At 34.8% G+C, this 16524-nt stretch overlaps 1 protein-coding gene across 3 annotated transcripts in view; it reads right to left on the bottom strand.

Moving 5' to 3' along the window:
• The window catches only part of LOC129938341 (mucin-2), a 304608-nt gene extending 289439 nt beyond the window's left edge, over nucleotides 1-15169 (bottom strand). For 2 of the 3 annotated variants that reach the window (XM_056045828.1, XM_056045830.1), the window contains exon 1: nucleotides 14652-15169. In XM_056045828.1, the coding sequence (XP_055901803.1) occupies nucleotides 14652-14653 (2 nt within the window). In that variant the 5' untranslated portion in view covers nucleotides 14654-15169. Of the gene's footprint in view, nucleotides 1-14468 lie in introns of all 3 variants that reach the window. The other variant, XM_056045829.1, reaches the window with a different exon arrangement.
• Nucleotides 15170-16524: the final 1355 nt, after the last annotated feature.

Here is a 16524-nt window from a genome sequence, read left to right as displayed (position 1 = left end):
CTGCGGTCATACTGGCGAAGCCACAGAAAACGCTCTGCTCAAATTTTTAGGTAACCATCAAATAAACAACATGGATTGCCGCTGCCAATCATAATGACAACGCTGCAAACATGAGTTGCAAATACAAGAGGATGCAGGCTCTTATTTTGGAGAAAAATCATTTATTGGCGTTCGTACCTTGTTGTGGTCATTCCCTGAATTTAGTGGGAAAGGCAGCTGCTAATTCTTGTCCATTCGCTGTTCAATTTTTTGATTTCGTGCAGAATTTGTACACGTTTTTTCACAGCCAGATGAGAGTGGCAACGAATTCTGACTGAGAAATTATCGGAAAAGAAAAACGGCAGGTTTTTAGTCTAGAAAAAGCACAGCGACACTCGTTGGTCTTGTCGAGCTGAAGCTACGAAAGCCTTAGCCAACGGTTATTCGGAAATCGAAGAAGCTCCAACCAGCATATCTTCCAAAAAAGAGCAAAAAGAAATCGTGAAGAATGAAGCAACGCACCTTCTATAGAAGACGAGTGGTCTCGAAACCGCTTTTTTTGCAACATTTTGGAACGATATCTTGGAGCGATTCAACGCTACAAACAAGATGTTGTAAAACCCAAAAATGATTCTGGAATCGGCAATGCGTGCACTAGAAATCATTCGTGGAATTCAAACGAAATGATTTTGATAAATACGAGGAGCAGCCAAAAAAATATACCATACTGATGAATATGTACAATCACGCTCCTGCACCAGAACGAGAAATGTAAGGTTGAATCCGGTCGATTACGGGAAAGCACAAGACGCAAATCTGTCACCCAAGGAAAAATACAAAGTATTCGCCTTCATCCCAGTGATGGACCAACTATCTGTTTCTCTTACTGAAATATTGCATGCCTATGAAGCTGTACTTTCGAGGTTTGGATTCCTGAATCACATCGAGAAGATGGATGCTGAAAATTTGCACGCTGCAGCAGAAGCATTGGTGAAAGTGTATCCGGATGATTTAGAGCCTAGTCTTGGTAATGAGTTGGTTCAATTTGTATTTTTGATTGACTCACACAAAAAGGAAAGGGACTATGGAACAGATCAATCGCCTGAACTATTTTACTACCAAATTCTCGAAAATCTAAATTTCAGAGCTACATTCCCGAACCTCGAAATTGCATTAAGAATGTATTTGGTTTTGATGACATTGGCACTTAAATAGACTAATTAAACTCTGTGCATAGATTTTAACCCAGTAACACTAAGAGAAATTCCTTTAATGTAAATAAACAAGGAAGGACTGGATGGAAAGCAGAGTCATGAAAATAAATCATGTATCTGACTTTTCGGATGGTTTCAAAACGGGAAAGAGGGCATCTTTTAATTTAAACCTCTCCCATAAAAACCAATAAAGCTTCCAGATTACTGCAGTGCCTTTCAAGCATAAGTACTGGCGTTTTCCAAAGCCGATTAGGATCTTTCTTCCGACAACTTTGAAGAAAAAAGTATAGACATATGTATCTGTTAGCACTTGAAACTTGCAGAGCTTCTAGGTATCTGTAAATGAAGATTTGCAAAGGTAGAAACAAATGCAAATTGCAAATTAGGTAAAGCTAATCTTTTTCAACTTATAAAAGTATCCTAACGGATCACAATTCGTTGGACTGCCACATGAACACAACGGGTATGAGCTTATCGGAAGTGAAAACGAGGAAACGGAGGAAGATACCTTACCTTTCTATGTGAATGCTAAAGTTTAGCCGAAAGAAAAATGACAATATTAAAAAAATATTTTTTCGACGATCGTTGGTTCCTAAAGACTTTTTTAAATTTTCCTAGCACGACTTAGAGAGTCGCCCTCAACCTTATTCCTCATCAGCCTTCCAGTACCCTACCCAATCCCATCTCTTCCTGAGAAGCACAATCTATCGAAAGAGATCCAAGTTAGATGTTTTCTCGTATTTACAACCCATACAACCTAATTTAACCTAACCTAACTTTTTTTGCAAAATATCAAAGCTTATGTCTATTTTCATAAGATCTAACAACTAATTAGAGTCAGTTTTAAAAAGTAAGACTTTGTTTTCATTAACTTTTAAAATTAATAATAATAAAACAAAAATTCAAGAAAGCGTAGAGAACTGAAGATCAGTTGTAGAAGCGTGAAAAAATCAAAATCGATTGTATTAAGTAGGTATCTTTTTCGGAGGGCTTGACTAACTACTGATCAAACGCTGACCAACTTTTAGCTTAGGAAGTATCTTGAAGAACAAAAGCTTCTTAATAACCAGCAGTACGGTTTTCGTAGCTATAATTTAACTGGTGATTTCATGGTTTATCTCAATAGTGTGCCCCAGGGCTCCGTTTTGTCTCCAACACTCTTTCTTGTTTTATAAATGATCAATTATTTTAAACTTCTAACCAAATAAATTGTTTCGCTGATGACAGATCCTGAGCTTTTCATATTCGTTTTAAGATTCACATCTTTGATCTTAAGATGTGGTTTACCAAACGGAACCGTATGATAAGCTCATTCAATTGTCTTGACAGCATCGTTTAAAGGGGAATCAAAAACCGTGTAGAATTTAAGTATTCAAAAACTCAATGCTGTAGCAAATTAAAACTCTCCTATAATGCAACTCTTAATTTTTGGTACTGGCATCAATAGCACTTAACACCTTTTAGTTCCAGGTATGTGCATCACAACTTACTTGTTGTGGAGGGATCAAACATTCAACATTTCCGCTGCAAAGTATTTAGGCTTTCTCCGACAATGCAAGAAAATATTTACCCCTTTTGATCTGATTATAAAGCTTTTATTCGTCTAAGACTTGAGTATAATTTTCATATCAAGCTGATAGGAAATCAGAGTAAAGTTTTATAGTTTGTATGTTAGACGCTGCTCTACGATCACAACAACCGAGACTAAAGATAGTATCAAACGTACCAATGTCTAGGAATGAAAACCTCAAAAATTTATCTCGACACCCGAATAAAAGTTAAATGAGACTTTTTTTTAGACAGTTTGTAAGTCATACAAATTTCTACTGTACTATGCATAACTTTTCCAACAAAAAACATGGTTATTGACACCAACGATATGTGGTTCCAACAAGCCGAAAAAAATTCCACACAGCTTACTCAAAATTGGAAGTTCTGCATGAGAGATGCGAGGACATGGTCATTTGACTTCGCGGCAATGTGTGTTGACCATCAAAACCCTTAAATTTGACCCAGTTAAACTTTTTCTTGTTTGGTGTTTTAAAACCGCAAATACACGACAAACCACACAAAGCCACCCCAACCCATTTTATTGGCCATTTAAACTCATTTGTTCTCCAGAGTCATGTAAAATAATAAAAGACTTTTTACATACAAAAAGTATAGACCAAACCTTTAAAAAAACACTAGCGTTTGCAAAAAATTAAATAAATCATAGATCGATGAAGTTCCGTTTTCTGATATACCTTGAAAAAAGAAGTTTTTCTTGGCTTAATTTCCAGTGAGCTATCAAAATATAAAACTTTTAATTGAAATGGAATTTTTTGACATCCTGACAGTGAAGATTACACTATTCATCATATTCCTGCACCTATTTATATTTCTATAGTAATCACAAATAAGTTTTAAAAAGTGACCCCTTTCTAACTCCAGACTAAAACTACGCCACTGGGTGTGCACTTCCTTCTTCCTTGCAGCACAAACCGTCTTAAACAAAAGACTCTTTGTTTCACCACAAGTTTCTGAGCTGTTATGATGAAAATTCACAACCAAGAACTCAGAATTCAAACATAAATCAACTCCAACACTATAACTAGTCCTCGACTCGACTCAACTCGACTTGACTTGACATTATCATCAACAAAAGGCTTTCCGAATGAATATTTAATTTTCCCAAGTAAATTAAACCAAGACAAGGTATGACAGCTGAAGGAAAGAAGCTTTCTACCATATTTTCTTACCTGGCTACATTATATTTAGTTTATACTTCTTCTTCTTCTTTTTGGTCTTCCTTTTTTTCCATTCAAAAGAAGAAGAAGAAGCAGGAGCTGAAACAGAGCCTTTATGGCGCCGTTCCATGTAATAAAAACCTGCATTGTTTTTGTTTTCTTCATGCATTCTCATAGAATCAAGAAAACGGATATCCTAGACAAAAACATGAACTGCGACTGCAAAATAAAAATGGAAATAAAACTCATGCCTTGGCAAAAAGTCATTAAATGGGTTGGTTTTTGTTATTGAGGTTGGGTTAGGGTTGAAAATGTTGTATCGATTTAAAAAGAACACACGCAGAACAGAAAAAACCAATGGCGATGGTTCTAAATAAAAACCGAAAACCAAACCCCTTTGTATCTATCCCCTTGCAATATCTAATATGGGACATGGGTCTTCTTTGTTATTGATTTGGAGTGCCACGAGGCCCTTGGAACATCAATACCTAGATCTACCTACGCCTATATAACACATAGGTATAATGTTAAAGGCTGAAAGCGTGTGTTCTTCTCTATAACAACAAATCGATGATGGACTTCACATACTTTTCATAAAGTTCAACGAGGTGGAAGTGAACTGTTTCGTGTTTGGTTCCAATAAATATATAGGCGCATCGCATCAGGCACGGCACATAGCAGGCACCACATTTCATGCTTTATAAAACTGTCTCTGTAGCTATTATAACTTTGTTGTAAGATAAGAAATAAATAAAACTAAGCAAGGATATGATAAGGTAGCATAGAGGAATGTGCTTTAAGCAAACGTCGCGTCGTCGTCGTTGCTTCGTCAAGTCTGTGTATATCTAATGCAATATCCTCTCCGGAAAATTTCGAAGACCGGTAGTACAGGATATTTTAATGGGTGTTTATGAATTCATGGTTTACGGATATCACCTTAGGGATGTGTTGTGTATTTCTGTATTCTGTTACAGATGAATTAACTGGGGCAAATGCAAATATTCCATTTATGTATCTTAACCACTTCTAACATGTGCGGCTAAGGCTATATCCATCCATCTATGGATACCACTTTGGTTATTTGTTTTTCGTTTTAAAGTTCATCTCGTTTTCCTTTTCTGTCGATTGCGGTTCTTCGGTTATGTTCTAATGTAGTGAAAAATACACGGCTTGTATTCACTGGTTAAAAGCAGACGAGGTAATTAGGGCAAAATAGAATTGAAACATTAAAAATGTATAATCCAAAAATAAGTTTGGAAAATCTATTTCATCAAAATCAAAAATAAAATGGCCAAGCAAATGCGTTACCATGTCTAAAAATTTGAGATGCACAACGTTAAAAAGTTAAAACTACGTTTTTAAAATAATTCAATAAAAAAGTACGTATACGCCTAAGTGTACGATTTTGCTTTATTTCGAATAATAATAAAGCTAAAACTTAATATTGTAGTTTTATAATGCAATATCAGAATATTCCACTTATTTTAATAGGGACATATTATATTATAGACTTTAACAGTTTTGAACTGTAATTTTAAAAGAACTCCTACAAAACTCCATAGGCAAACTTATAATTTGGCCTGAATGGTGTGAACTGGGCTTCAACCACACAAAACCGATTTATTCCCATTTTCGAGGAAATAGAAAATGCTCTATATTAAAGGTACCCAATTAATGTTCTCAGACGAGGCTCAGTGCATGGGTCTTATTTTAGACAAAAAACTAAATTGAAACGTTACATACAAGAAAGAATACAAAGAGATACTTTCTTTTCTTTTCTTTTCTTTTCTTGCAAAAAAGTTATTGGTTATAATTTGGGCTTACAACCCCGCATTACGCATTGGTTATACACATCAATAATGAGACCGATTTTAATGTACGATGTGGTAGGGTTGTATATTGTTTTATAAAAAGAGATAAACCGCTACGAACAAACTAAATATAGTCCAAAGTTGAGCTTGTCTACGAAGAAGCGGATCACTTCACACGATCACATCTGCGGGACTGGGTATTCTTCTCTAACTAACAAATCTTGATATATAAGGGAAAAAAAATAGCTGCAAGTTCTGCTATTCACCTCAAAGTTTCATGGCAGTGGGTTGATAACAACATAGGCCACTCCGTAATTCAAAAGCATTTAGAATCAATTTTTAAACACACAGACTTAACATTCCCCATACCTCCAGACTTCTCTACCTTCCAAATCTTTCCTGGAGGAAAATGCATTCCTGGAATGGAAGACAAGTCAATCCACGTTTATACAGATCTTTATATCTAAACGGCCGAAATTAATCTCTCAATCAGCCTTTTCAGTCATTGTAGCATGTTCAACGGCGAAACCTTTAGCAATAAAAGAAGTCTTGTCCTGGCTTAAAGAAAACTTGAAATGAATATGTGATATTAGTATTTTCTAAAATAGTTAAATCCCTGGACTCGGTTTCCACAAAATCTAATGGAAATGGCACAACAGTTTAATATTCACCTTTGCTGGGTGCTGGGCGATTCCAGGAAGTTGTAAGGTAGATGAACTCGCCAGAAATAGTACACTACTATTCATTCTACCACGGTTTGGCTCATACTGGTATACCAATCGCTTCATCTAAACTATTGCTCAATGCAAGAGAAGAAGGCAAGCATCAGATGGAATAACATAATCACGAAAAACATCTTGCCTACAGTAGATTTAAAGCGCTTAAGGTGCTTGCTATCTCTAAGCAGATCGCATATAAGGTCGTCTTTCGTTTCATAGAAAAACACGCCACGTGGATAGGTGTATTCTCAAATGAATTTTGCAGAAGCTGTACGAATGGCAAAGATGAGAAAACAGTTCTTCGCCTCCACTGTACATGCCTAGCTCAAAAACTCAAAAATTACTTAGGAGAATTCTTCATTAACGATCTAAACGGTCTCAATCATGTTAACATGATTAGTCTTTTACGTTTCGTAAGGGACTTAAACTCAAACTGGTAAAAATTAAACAATTAGCAATGAAACTTTTTTTTAAAACTTCAAATTTCATTGATTAAGCTCTGGTGCTTAAAAGTCTTATTTAAGGCAACTGAATTAATATGCCAGTGTTAAGAACAAAAGCATTTTTCATTCAAAGCCTTATCCAAGTATTTAAAAATATGTATGTACCAGTGGCGAAGGCACCATATAAGTCGATTCCTATCGACTTACCTTTTGTAAATCTCAATATCAACAAGAAAAACTTCATGCATCATGTATATAAACAAATCATACAACAGCAACCCTTGTGACATCGACATTACTTACAATAATTTAATCAACATGTATTTTCTTCTTCAAAGGTATGCCGGGTTATTATTTTTTCCCTGAATAGAGCAAAATTTGTTTTCTATCCCGTTTCCTCTTTTACTTCTCCCTAGGCGAGTGCTTCTTTATTCAACCAACGCTTTCTTAAGCATAGAAATAACCCGATGTTCACCGCCTTTCCTTCGATGAATTTCTATGTATCTGAAAATTCACTTGCTTGTGCAAAAACAAACAAGATTGTTGGAAATGGAGAAATACGCATTGCGCATGTCAGGTTGAGCCTAAGCAAAGCAGTGCGTTGACGCACTACACTTGTTATTCATAGAGCAAACAAAAATTCATCCATTCTGTATAGAAAACAAGCCAAACGTAACCCGTCTTCTATCGACTTATTCGATATTTTCCTTCATTCTCGGCGGATGAAGTTTAAGAAGTAGGGGTTGCCACTTAAGCAAAATTACGTAGTGGAATTATTTTTGGCAGAAAGTTACTGTAATTTTAATTAAGTGGCACAAGTAGCCAACATTAATGAGGCAGATTTGCAGTGCAAGGTGTATAAATAAAAGTGTGAACAAAATTTGAATTGGAAGTAATTTGGGAAATGTGGTTGCCTTTTAGTTTAAATTTTAGTAACTTAAAATTAAAAGTCACAATGGCTCTTATAGGAATAGATTGCTGTTTGAGAGATTTTTTGTTAGATGAAAATAATGACTTTAAGAAATTTAATTTCTTGTAGAAATAGGACACTCTACCCCTCCTTTGAGCTTATTCATTAAATTAGAAAGCAAATATTTCTGGTGTTCTTTTCAATTTGATTCCAAATAAACAAACGGATGTTAAAATCGCAAAGAGAGAAATAGAATGTTTTGAACCTTGGCTTGGCTTGGCTCTGATTTGATAGAGAAATTTGAATCAATTTTCGAAAGTCTAAACGCTAACGGTTGCGGAGAACCGGCATTGAAAAGGATATTGTTTGAAACGGATTCAAAAACGCGCTATAAACGCTTTTTTGTACAGAAATTAAAGATAATATTATATGTCAACTTAATGCAAGATATAAATCTTTTACTAATTTAGTATTCTTAGATTAACATTCTTAATAAATCGAAATAGGATTCTTTTGTAGCAACAATGCCGTATGAAAAAATATCTTGTTTAATAAATATTTTTCCTGGAATATTCGATTTTGCGGCTTTAAAAAATGAACTTAAAGTTTTTGCATACAACTCCATCCCTTCGTCACCTTGAAGATTTAGCACTCATGTTAGACATGTTACGCGACACATTTCCTCAAATTTTTAATTTGAGTAGATTGTTTTTAACACTTCCGAATATTGTTACTTCAGTTGGGAGATCTTTTTCAGCAAGTACATTTCTGATATATTTTCTAGTCCCTCATTTTTCTCCGACTTAACTTTATAAATAAGTCACGCCTCGCCACTGGTATGTACATACATACATATCTTCTTACTAGATAATTATCATACAAATAACACTATTGGTTTATTGCCTTCCTCGGAATATCGGATTTTAAGTCACATTAAGTTCTATGAATTTCACATTTTATATGAGCTTGATAGACATTTTTCAATACTTCCAAAAGTTAAAGGAATCTAGATTAGAGGAAGAGACTCTTATGTGTTTAAAAAAACGTCTTGAAATATTTGACAAGTTTTCGAATTAATATTAGTGTTTTAGACATAAAACGCAAAGAAAGCAGAACTTAATTCTCTTTTAAATTCAAGAGATTTGTCTCTAGACCTTACTTAATCAATTTGAATTGAAAAGTTATTTTAGAATAAAAATAGCCGTCAAAACCTTTTGGTTCAAAAATCTTAGCAGACAGATATCATCAATTTTGTATTCAAAACTTATTGGGCAATAAATTCTTGAATATTTCATAGGACTAAATTTATTTAAATTTAAAAAAATAGCCCATTTCGGTTTCACCAATTAATTATATTATTCAGATACATTTGAACACTTTTATGCATTTAAAAAACTTGTGGGCGTCAGTATATAATAAAAAGTTCGAATTTGAAATGCAATGAAAAGAATTAAAAGAAGAGGTCCTACATGACTGCCTTGGGGTACACCAAAAATATTTTCAATTTCTTTTGACAACACATCACCAATCGTGATATATTGTTTACGCCTTAATAAATAGCTACAAATGATTCTAGTTTAAAATTGAGGAGTTTAAGTTTTTTACAAGTATTTTCTGATACACACAATCGAAAGGTCTTAAAAAATAGTGTAAACAACATCACATTAAGATGTATTTCTAAAAAATGTAGGCAGTAACCGAATAGAAAACTCTATTTAATATGGAGTATAGAGTTTCATTTTAATTTTTATACATTAAGTTAATGTACTCGTATGTATGTATTTAAATATAAATAAATAATGACGTGATTTTTTCTTTCTAAGAAGTTTAAAACAATTCCAGTTTTTTTGTACAATAGTTTCAAAAGCTTCTCAATTCGTCTCGATGACCAAACGTAAGCGAAATTCATGTAATTATGACGAACAAATCTGGAAGAACTCTGCTATTCAAGACCCCAATCAAAAAGGTTGCTTAAATCAATAATGTGTACCATGTTACGTCAATATTTTATTTTTGATAGTTTGACAGATGAATTATTTCTTAAATTAAATTGGACAGTTTATATTATATATTATATTTCTACGATCCCAGAGATTTCCGTATTTTCAGAAATATAAACACAAAGTTTCTGGTGCGAGTTTTTTACTTTTACTGTCAGAAATTTGAGAACAGAATTTTTATGATTAGATTTCTCAAGAATTCTCTGTGGCATAATTCAAAAAGTCATGAAAAGAATGAATAGTGAATTGTGTTTATATTTATTGAATCTCCGCTCTGTCAATCCGCCTAGAAAATTCTTAGAAATCTTAAAAAAATATAAATTGGTCAATCGTCCTTAAATAATTCTAACAAATTCCAACAATTTCGAATGACCTTCTAGTTTTCCATACAAGAAAAAACGAATCCAAGGCGAATTCCGGGTTTCTGGATTAGATAACCCTGTCAAAACTGCTTTTTCGCTCCCGCTTGATAGTTTTAAAAATACGCGAAAGGTCATTGATGTTAATTTTTGTAATTAATCGTTTAAAGCAATCCCAGGGTTAAACATAAATAAGGCAACATTTTTTAAAAGTAAGTTTCAAAATAAGGATGTTTTGAACACTTTTTTCTTAGTTGCTTCAATTTGAACTTAAAGCGTATCAAAGAAGAAATATACGAAAAAACTATATGGTGGTACAATACTGAAAGCAAAAACAAAAATTATAATTCTGTAAGCGAATTATTATGACTTTTGCTCAAAGCCCTGTCAAGTTTTTTTTATAAAAACAAACAATATGAATCAAAATGGAAAAATTAATTGTTGTTTTCTGAACGTTAAAAAAAAAAACAGTCAGTATAATTTTTATAAAAAAATTGCCGTATTGTAAATAATGTTATTTCTTGTCGTATAAAACTATTCTAAACGTTATGTAAGTTTCAATTCGTAAGACATTTTTTTTATTTACAAAAATAATAATAATGCGTAAAATACAATTTTGAACGAATTTCGATATCATCATTGGTTCGTGAGATATTTGTACTGAACCAAATTTGTTTAAAATAGGAATTCGATATCTTTACTAGTTCTTGAGATATTGAGAACGAAAATGAGGGTTTTCGTACACGCAAAATCAAACACATCTCTTTAACCTTGGACATAGATTTAAGAGATTTATTAATATTGACAAAGCGTCAAATTTGACAAATTCCAAAAGCAAAAAGCCTTATATTTCGTTTATCGTCATTTTGTCACAATTATTTTGTTTTTCTTTTTATTTTTGCATTTTACCATTAGCTTAAATAAGAAACCTTTTTTTTCTAAAAAAATGAAATCAACAAAAAATATTGTTCCGCCAGTTTGTTCTTAAGCTCAATGGTCCTTCAAGTCACGATATATATTATAGATAATTAATTTTTTTCGGACTTCTTACAAAGGACTTTTTATAGTTATACTTTAAGCAGTGGTACCATAAGCATTGATGCTTAAAGCTATGGTGAATCTGACGTAATAAATCAAGGCTTTGATCTATTGAAATTTTTTAATTACTTGACCGATATGAACTTCAATAATAATTCTGACAATATTACAATCTTGACTATACTTGTAAATCAAGGTCCTGATGAACCATCTACAATTTTGAAAAACTGTGTAAGTCATTATGTCGTTTCCTTCGTCCATTCTTTTTGCGTTTTTATCTATTGGAAAAGTTTCTTTATAATCACCTCACATAAAAGAGAAGACCAAGCTATTGTTCGTAAACTCTTTGAGCCTATTGTTTGTAAATCACTATAGTTTTTATGTTAAATCTATAATCGTTCCAAAACAGCACGGTTTTACTAAGGGGCGTTCTAAAAACTGATTTGACTCATAATTAACATAATTGGTCTGTATTTTTACTGACTTCGGTAAGGAATTAGACATATCATCTCACATAGAGTTTTGCTTCTTAAATTAAGAAACCTGCGTTTTATTGAACATTTCGTAAAATGGCCACAATATTATTTATTGCATCGATCATGCTCAGTACATTTTCTATAATGCGAATCAAACAAGTTCGAAGTTAACTCTGGAATACTACAAGGTAGTCACTTAGGCCTTATTCTCTTTATTTTGTTTCTAAACGATTAACCGTCTATGTTGAAGCACTTTTAGTGCTTTATTTATGTCGACGATGTAACAATTTTTCAAAACTGTTTTAAGCTCTCGTGATTGTAAGATGTTCAAATGGTAGACATGTGCATTCAAGAGGACTAAAGCGTCCACAGGGTTTTCTCCAAGCCCACCTCTGTCTATCAACTCCTACTCAAACCTCCCCGCGGTGAACATCGGGTGCATAGTATCTAAACTGGAGATTTTGTTCTAACCCCAGCGGAAAGTTGTTGGGGACAGCAAACGAGAGAGAGGGAGAGGTGTTTCCACTAAAGCACCTCTCCTTATCGAGACGGCAGCGGTTGAATTCTCGAGAACCAGTAAGGTTGAACTATTTAGTGAACACCTTACAGGGCTACTACGACTTATTCGGAGCCCAGGCCTCTACGGAGCGGTTTTGTCGGGATACCCATCTTTGGAGTTATACTTAGGATCTGGCTCTCTAGGTTGAGGGCTATGCCGTCGGGGTGACTACCTGACGAGGTCAAAAATACCTTAGTTGCAAAGCACCAACAAGCCTCGGATACGGATGGATTCACTGTTGACAACCCAAGCAAACGAAATAAGAACAACGAACTTCAGATCTGTACGCCAAACAATTAGCGGAATACCTAAACTGAAAATTCGACAATTGCAAGAGACTGCCATGTCTTTTTCCGATCGAGTCTCATCGGACTGCCGAACTATTCAAAGCAGCAGGCGATGACTTGGTAGGGAGCATGCACCAACTCATCTGCAAAATATGGTCGGAAGAAAGCATGCCCGATGAGTGGAATCTCAGCATAGTTTACACGATACATAAAAAAGGAGACCCTCTAAATTTTTTTTAATGTCAAAAAAGGTTTTAGACAAGGCGATGCACTGTCATGCGACTTCTTCAACATCATTCTGGAAAGTACTGGGCAAAACTCAACCGTCAACACCAGAGGCACAATCTTTCAAAGGTCCATCCAATTACTTGGATACGCAGATGACATTGACATAATTGGAAGACCAAGGCGTTATGTCAGTGGAGCGTTTTTGAGCATTGCGACGGAAGCGAAGAAGATGGGTTTAGTGGTCAATGAGGGCAAGACGAAGTATATGCTGTCATCAAACAGGACATTGAACAACGACGTGTTGGACAAAGCCTCACAATGGTCTGCTATAACTTTAAGGTAGTTGAGGACTTTGTCTACCTAAGTACCGGTATAAACACAAACAACGACACCAGCGCTGAAATCAAACGAAGAATAACTCTTGCAAATCGCTGCTTCTTTGGATTTAGAAGGCAATTGAGAAGAAAAGTCCTCTCTCGAGCATCTAAAATCAATATCTATAAGACACTCATCATTCCGGTTCTCATTTATGGCGCTGAAGCCTGGACCCTGTCAAAGAAATATGAGAGCGTCTTAGGATGCTTCGAGAGTAAAATTCTTCGGGGATTTTTGGTCCCGTACGCATAGATGGAGAATAGAGGAGAAGATATAACGAAGAACTGTACAAGATGTACAGCGACACTGACCTAGTTAGCAGAATTAAAGTGCATCGACTTAGATGGCTGGGTCATGTAGAGCGAATGCATATCAACGCTCCAGCCCGGAAGATTCTTTGAATCCAATCCCGAGGGACGGCGTTGTAGAGGAAGACCGCTACTCATGTGGCGCACTCAGGGGGGTGAAGACCTCAACCAACTTGGCGTGCAAAACTGGAGACCGCTGTTGGTTGAAGCCCAGGTCCGCCCCCGGACTGTATCACCACCTTAATAAGTCAGTAAGTAAGATTGTAAGAAATTGCAAAAGGACCTCAACTAATTGTTTAATTACTGTGTTCGAAACTGTTTGCTTCTTAAATTTGGTAAATGTAAAACTATGAGCATTACAAGAAATCTTTCTGTAATTTCTTTTAATTCAACTAAATAACTAATGAGGGCGAAGCCAATTCAATTCTTGGTTAGATTAGAGGGGAGTCGAAACAAATCTGATTCTTAGGATAATAAGCAGAATTTGACCATTTCTCAAATACGCTTGTCAGTTCTGGGCACCAAATAATACTTCCTGGTGAAAGTCGAAGTTTTACAAATTTTTTACCATCCGTCACGTTAGACCTAATTACTATTCAATATTTTTATCGACGTCGAGGATTCTCAGGAATTCCATTTCAAGAACAATAAACACAAGAAAATGCTCCCGTTTTAATAATATTTTTTGTACTTCTATTTTTGTTCCCATTTTTGAGAAACTTCAAAATTTCTTAAGCCTTGACCTACAGCATAAGCCCAAACTTTTTGAACTCGAAGTAAATTGAAGTTGGAAAAAGGGGACATTTATCATACAACATTTATTTAACCTATTTGGCAACCTTCACCGCTATACGAACATATGCCTATGCCTGTGCCTATATAACTATAACTTTGGTTGAATTGGACGATGATGATGATGAGGACGATGAGACAGCAAAGGTATGGTTTTTTTTTATACTTATGCGACCTTACGAGTAAATATATCCGAGTGACAAAATGCCTTAACTTAACAAGGTAATCCAATTTGCCTTACCTTAATGGGATCTGGCAATGTTTTCGTAATGTTGTTGTTGTTCTTTTTCTTTTGGTTGTTTTTGTTGTTGTTGTTTTATTTATTTTCGTTACTCCTGTTTGTTGTTTTTGTGTATTTTATAATTTTATTATGTTTTAATAATCACATAAATTTCAAAAGACAAACAAATTTAATATCACTTACATTTATGTATTTTGGAAAATTAACTTTTTTATTTTAAATCGAATCGATAAAACGTGTTTTCACTTTTGCCAACTTTAATTTAACATTACCAACATTTTAATTACAATCTGATTGTATTTAGTTGGTTGTTATTTTTTGAGAATATTAATTAAATCATAATTTTTTCATTTACATATCATAAATTCAGGTCAATCGAGAAAAAAAAAACCAAAAACAAACAAAATTTAAAACAAACCCCAAATTAATTTCCTTTATTTTCTTTTGTTATTTTTGTTTTAAATAAAACAATAAAATAAATTAGGAGAGAACAAATTTCACGGATGTGGATGACACTTTGCGGAACGTGTACCCTGTGTGTAAATCGTTATTCGTTATTATGCGACGGATTGTTGTTGTACTCGTATCTATATACAAATAAATATGTGTGTATATAAATAATATCTTTTAATAAATTCCCATACGGTAGGGTTTTTGAAAAAGGACGAAATGTGTGCTCACTCGGCGAATGGTAAAAACACTTTGAACCAAGTTGTAGAGAACAATGAAATAATAACGTGTTTTGATGGGGAAGTTTTGCAAACGCAAATAATAGGGGATGAAATTTCTCAGTTAAGGGGAATCTTAATAAATACGAAATTTGTTTTGAAAAGTCGAGTAGTCGAGCTTTTAAAAGCTTCTAAATAAGATGGAGGGTGTATATGATGCAATAGGGTTGTAGAATTGGGGAAATTAGTGTGGCCTTCTTGTCATGAAAAGTTCTATCTTGAAAATAGCAAATTGGAATCGGCATAAAAAGTGTACATCCTCTCCATCACTGGAATGACTCGGAAACAGGAATGATTGAAAATTGTAAATTAGAAGGCACTGATTCTCTACGGACGTTTCATGAAGGAATTTTCATGAAACTTTCAAATAGAGTTTCTCCAAAAAAAAAACAAGATTTATAGGAACTTAGACTTTTAAGTTTATCAAAAATTTGATTGTTTGATTGATGACCTAAAATAAGTAACACTTACTTACTTACTTAAGGTGGCGCTACAACCCGGCGTGGACCTGGCCCTCAACCCACCTGCGTGCGCCACCTGAGTCGCGGTCTTCCTCTACTGCGTCGTCCCTCGGGATTGGATTCGAAGACCTTCCAGGCTGAACGTTGATGTCCATTCGCTCTACATGACCTAACCGTTGGACTTTAATTCTGCTAACTAGGTCAGTGTCGCTGTACAGCTCGTACAGTTCGTCGTTATATCTTCTCCTCCATTCTCCATCTATGCATACGGGACCAAAATCACCTAAAGAATTTTTCTCTCGAAGCATCCTAAGACGCTCTCATCTTTCTTTGACAGGGTACATTCGTCAGCGCCATAAATGAGAACCGGAATGATAAGTGTCTTATAGATGGTGATTTTAGATGCTCGAGAGAGGACTTTACTTCTCAAGAACAAGAGACGTCGTTGTTCAGTGTCCTTTTTTGATGACAGCCACAGCATATACTTGGTCTTGCCCTCATTGACCACTAAACCCATCTACTTCGCTTCCGTCGCAATGCTCGAAAACGCTCCACTGACATCACGCCTTGATCTTCCAATTATGTCAATGTTATTTGCGTATCCGAGTAATTTACCGTTGAGTTTTGTACAATTCTTTCCAGAATGATGTTGAAGAAGTCGTATGACAGTGTATCGCCTTGTCTTAAACCTTTTTTGACATCAAATGCATCCGTAAGATCTTTTCCGACCTTGATAGAGCAGCGTGCATTCTCCATCGTCATTCTGCACAAACGGATAAGTTTGTCAAGGATGCCAAAATTAGACATTGCGGCTTTAAAATAGTTGAAGAGATGGTAGGTATCAATTTGAAGCTCCTGGATTTCTTC

Source organism: Eupeodes corollae, chromosome 1 (genome assembly GCF_945859685.1).
Source record: "Eupeodes corollae chromosome 1, idEupCoro1.1, whole genome shotgun sequence".
NCBI classification, from domain to species: domain Eukaryota; kingdom Metazoa; phylum Arthropoda; class Insecta; order Diptera; family Syrphidae; genus Eupeodes; species Eupeodes corollae.
The sequence above is the reverse complement of the archived record's forward strand: the minus strand, read 5'-3'. Positions and strand labels throughout refer to the sequence as shown.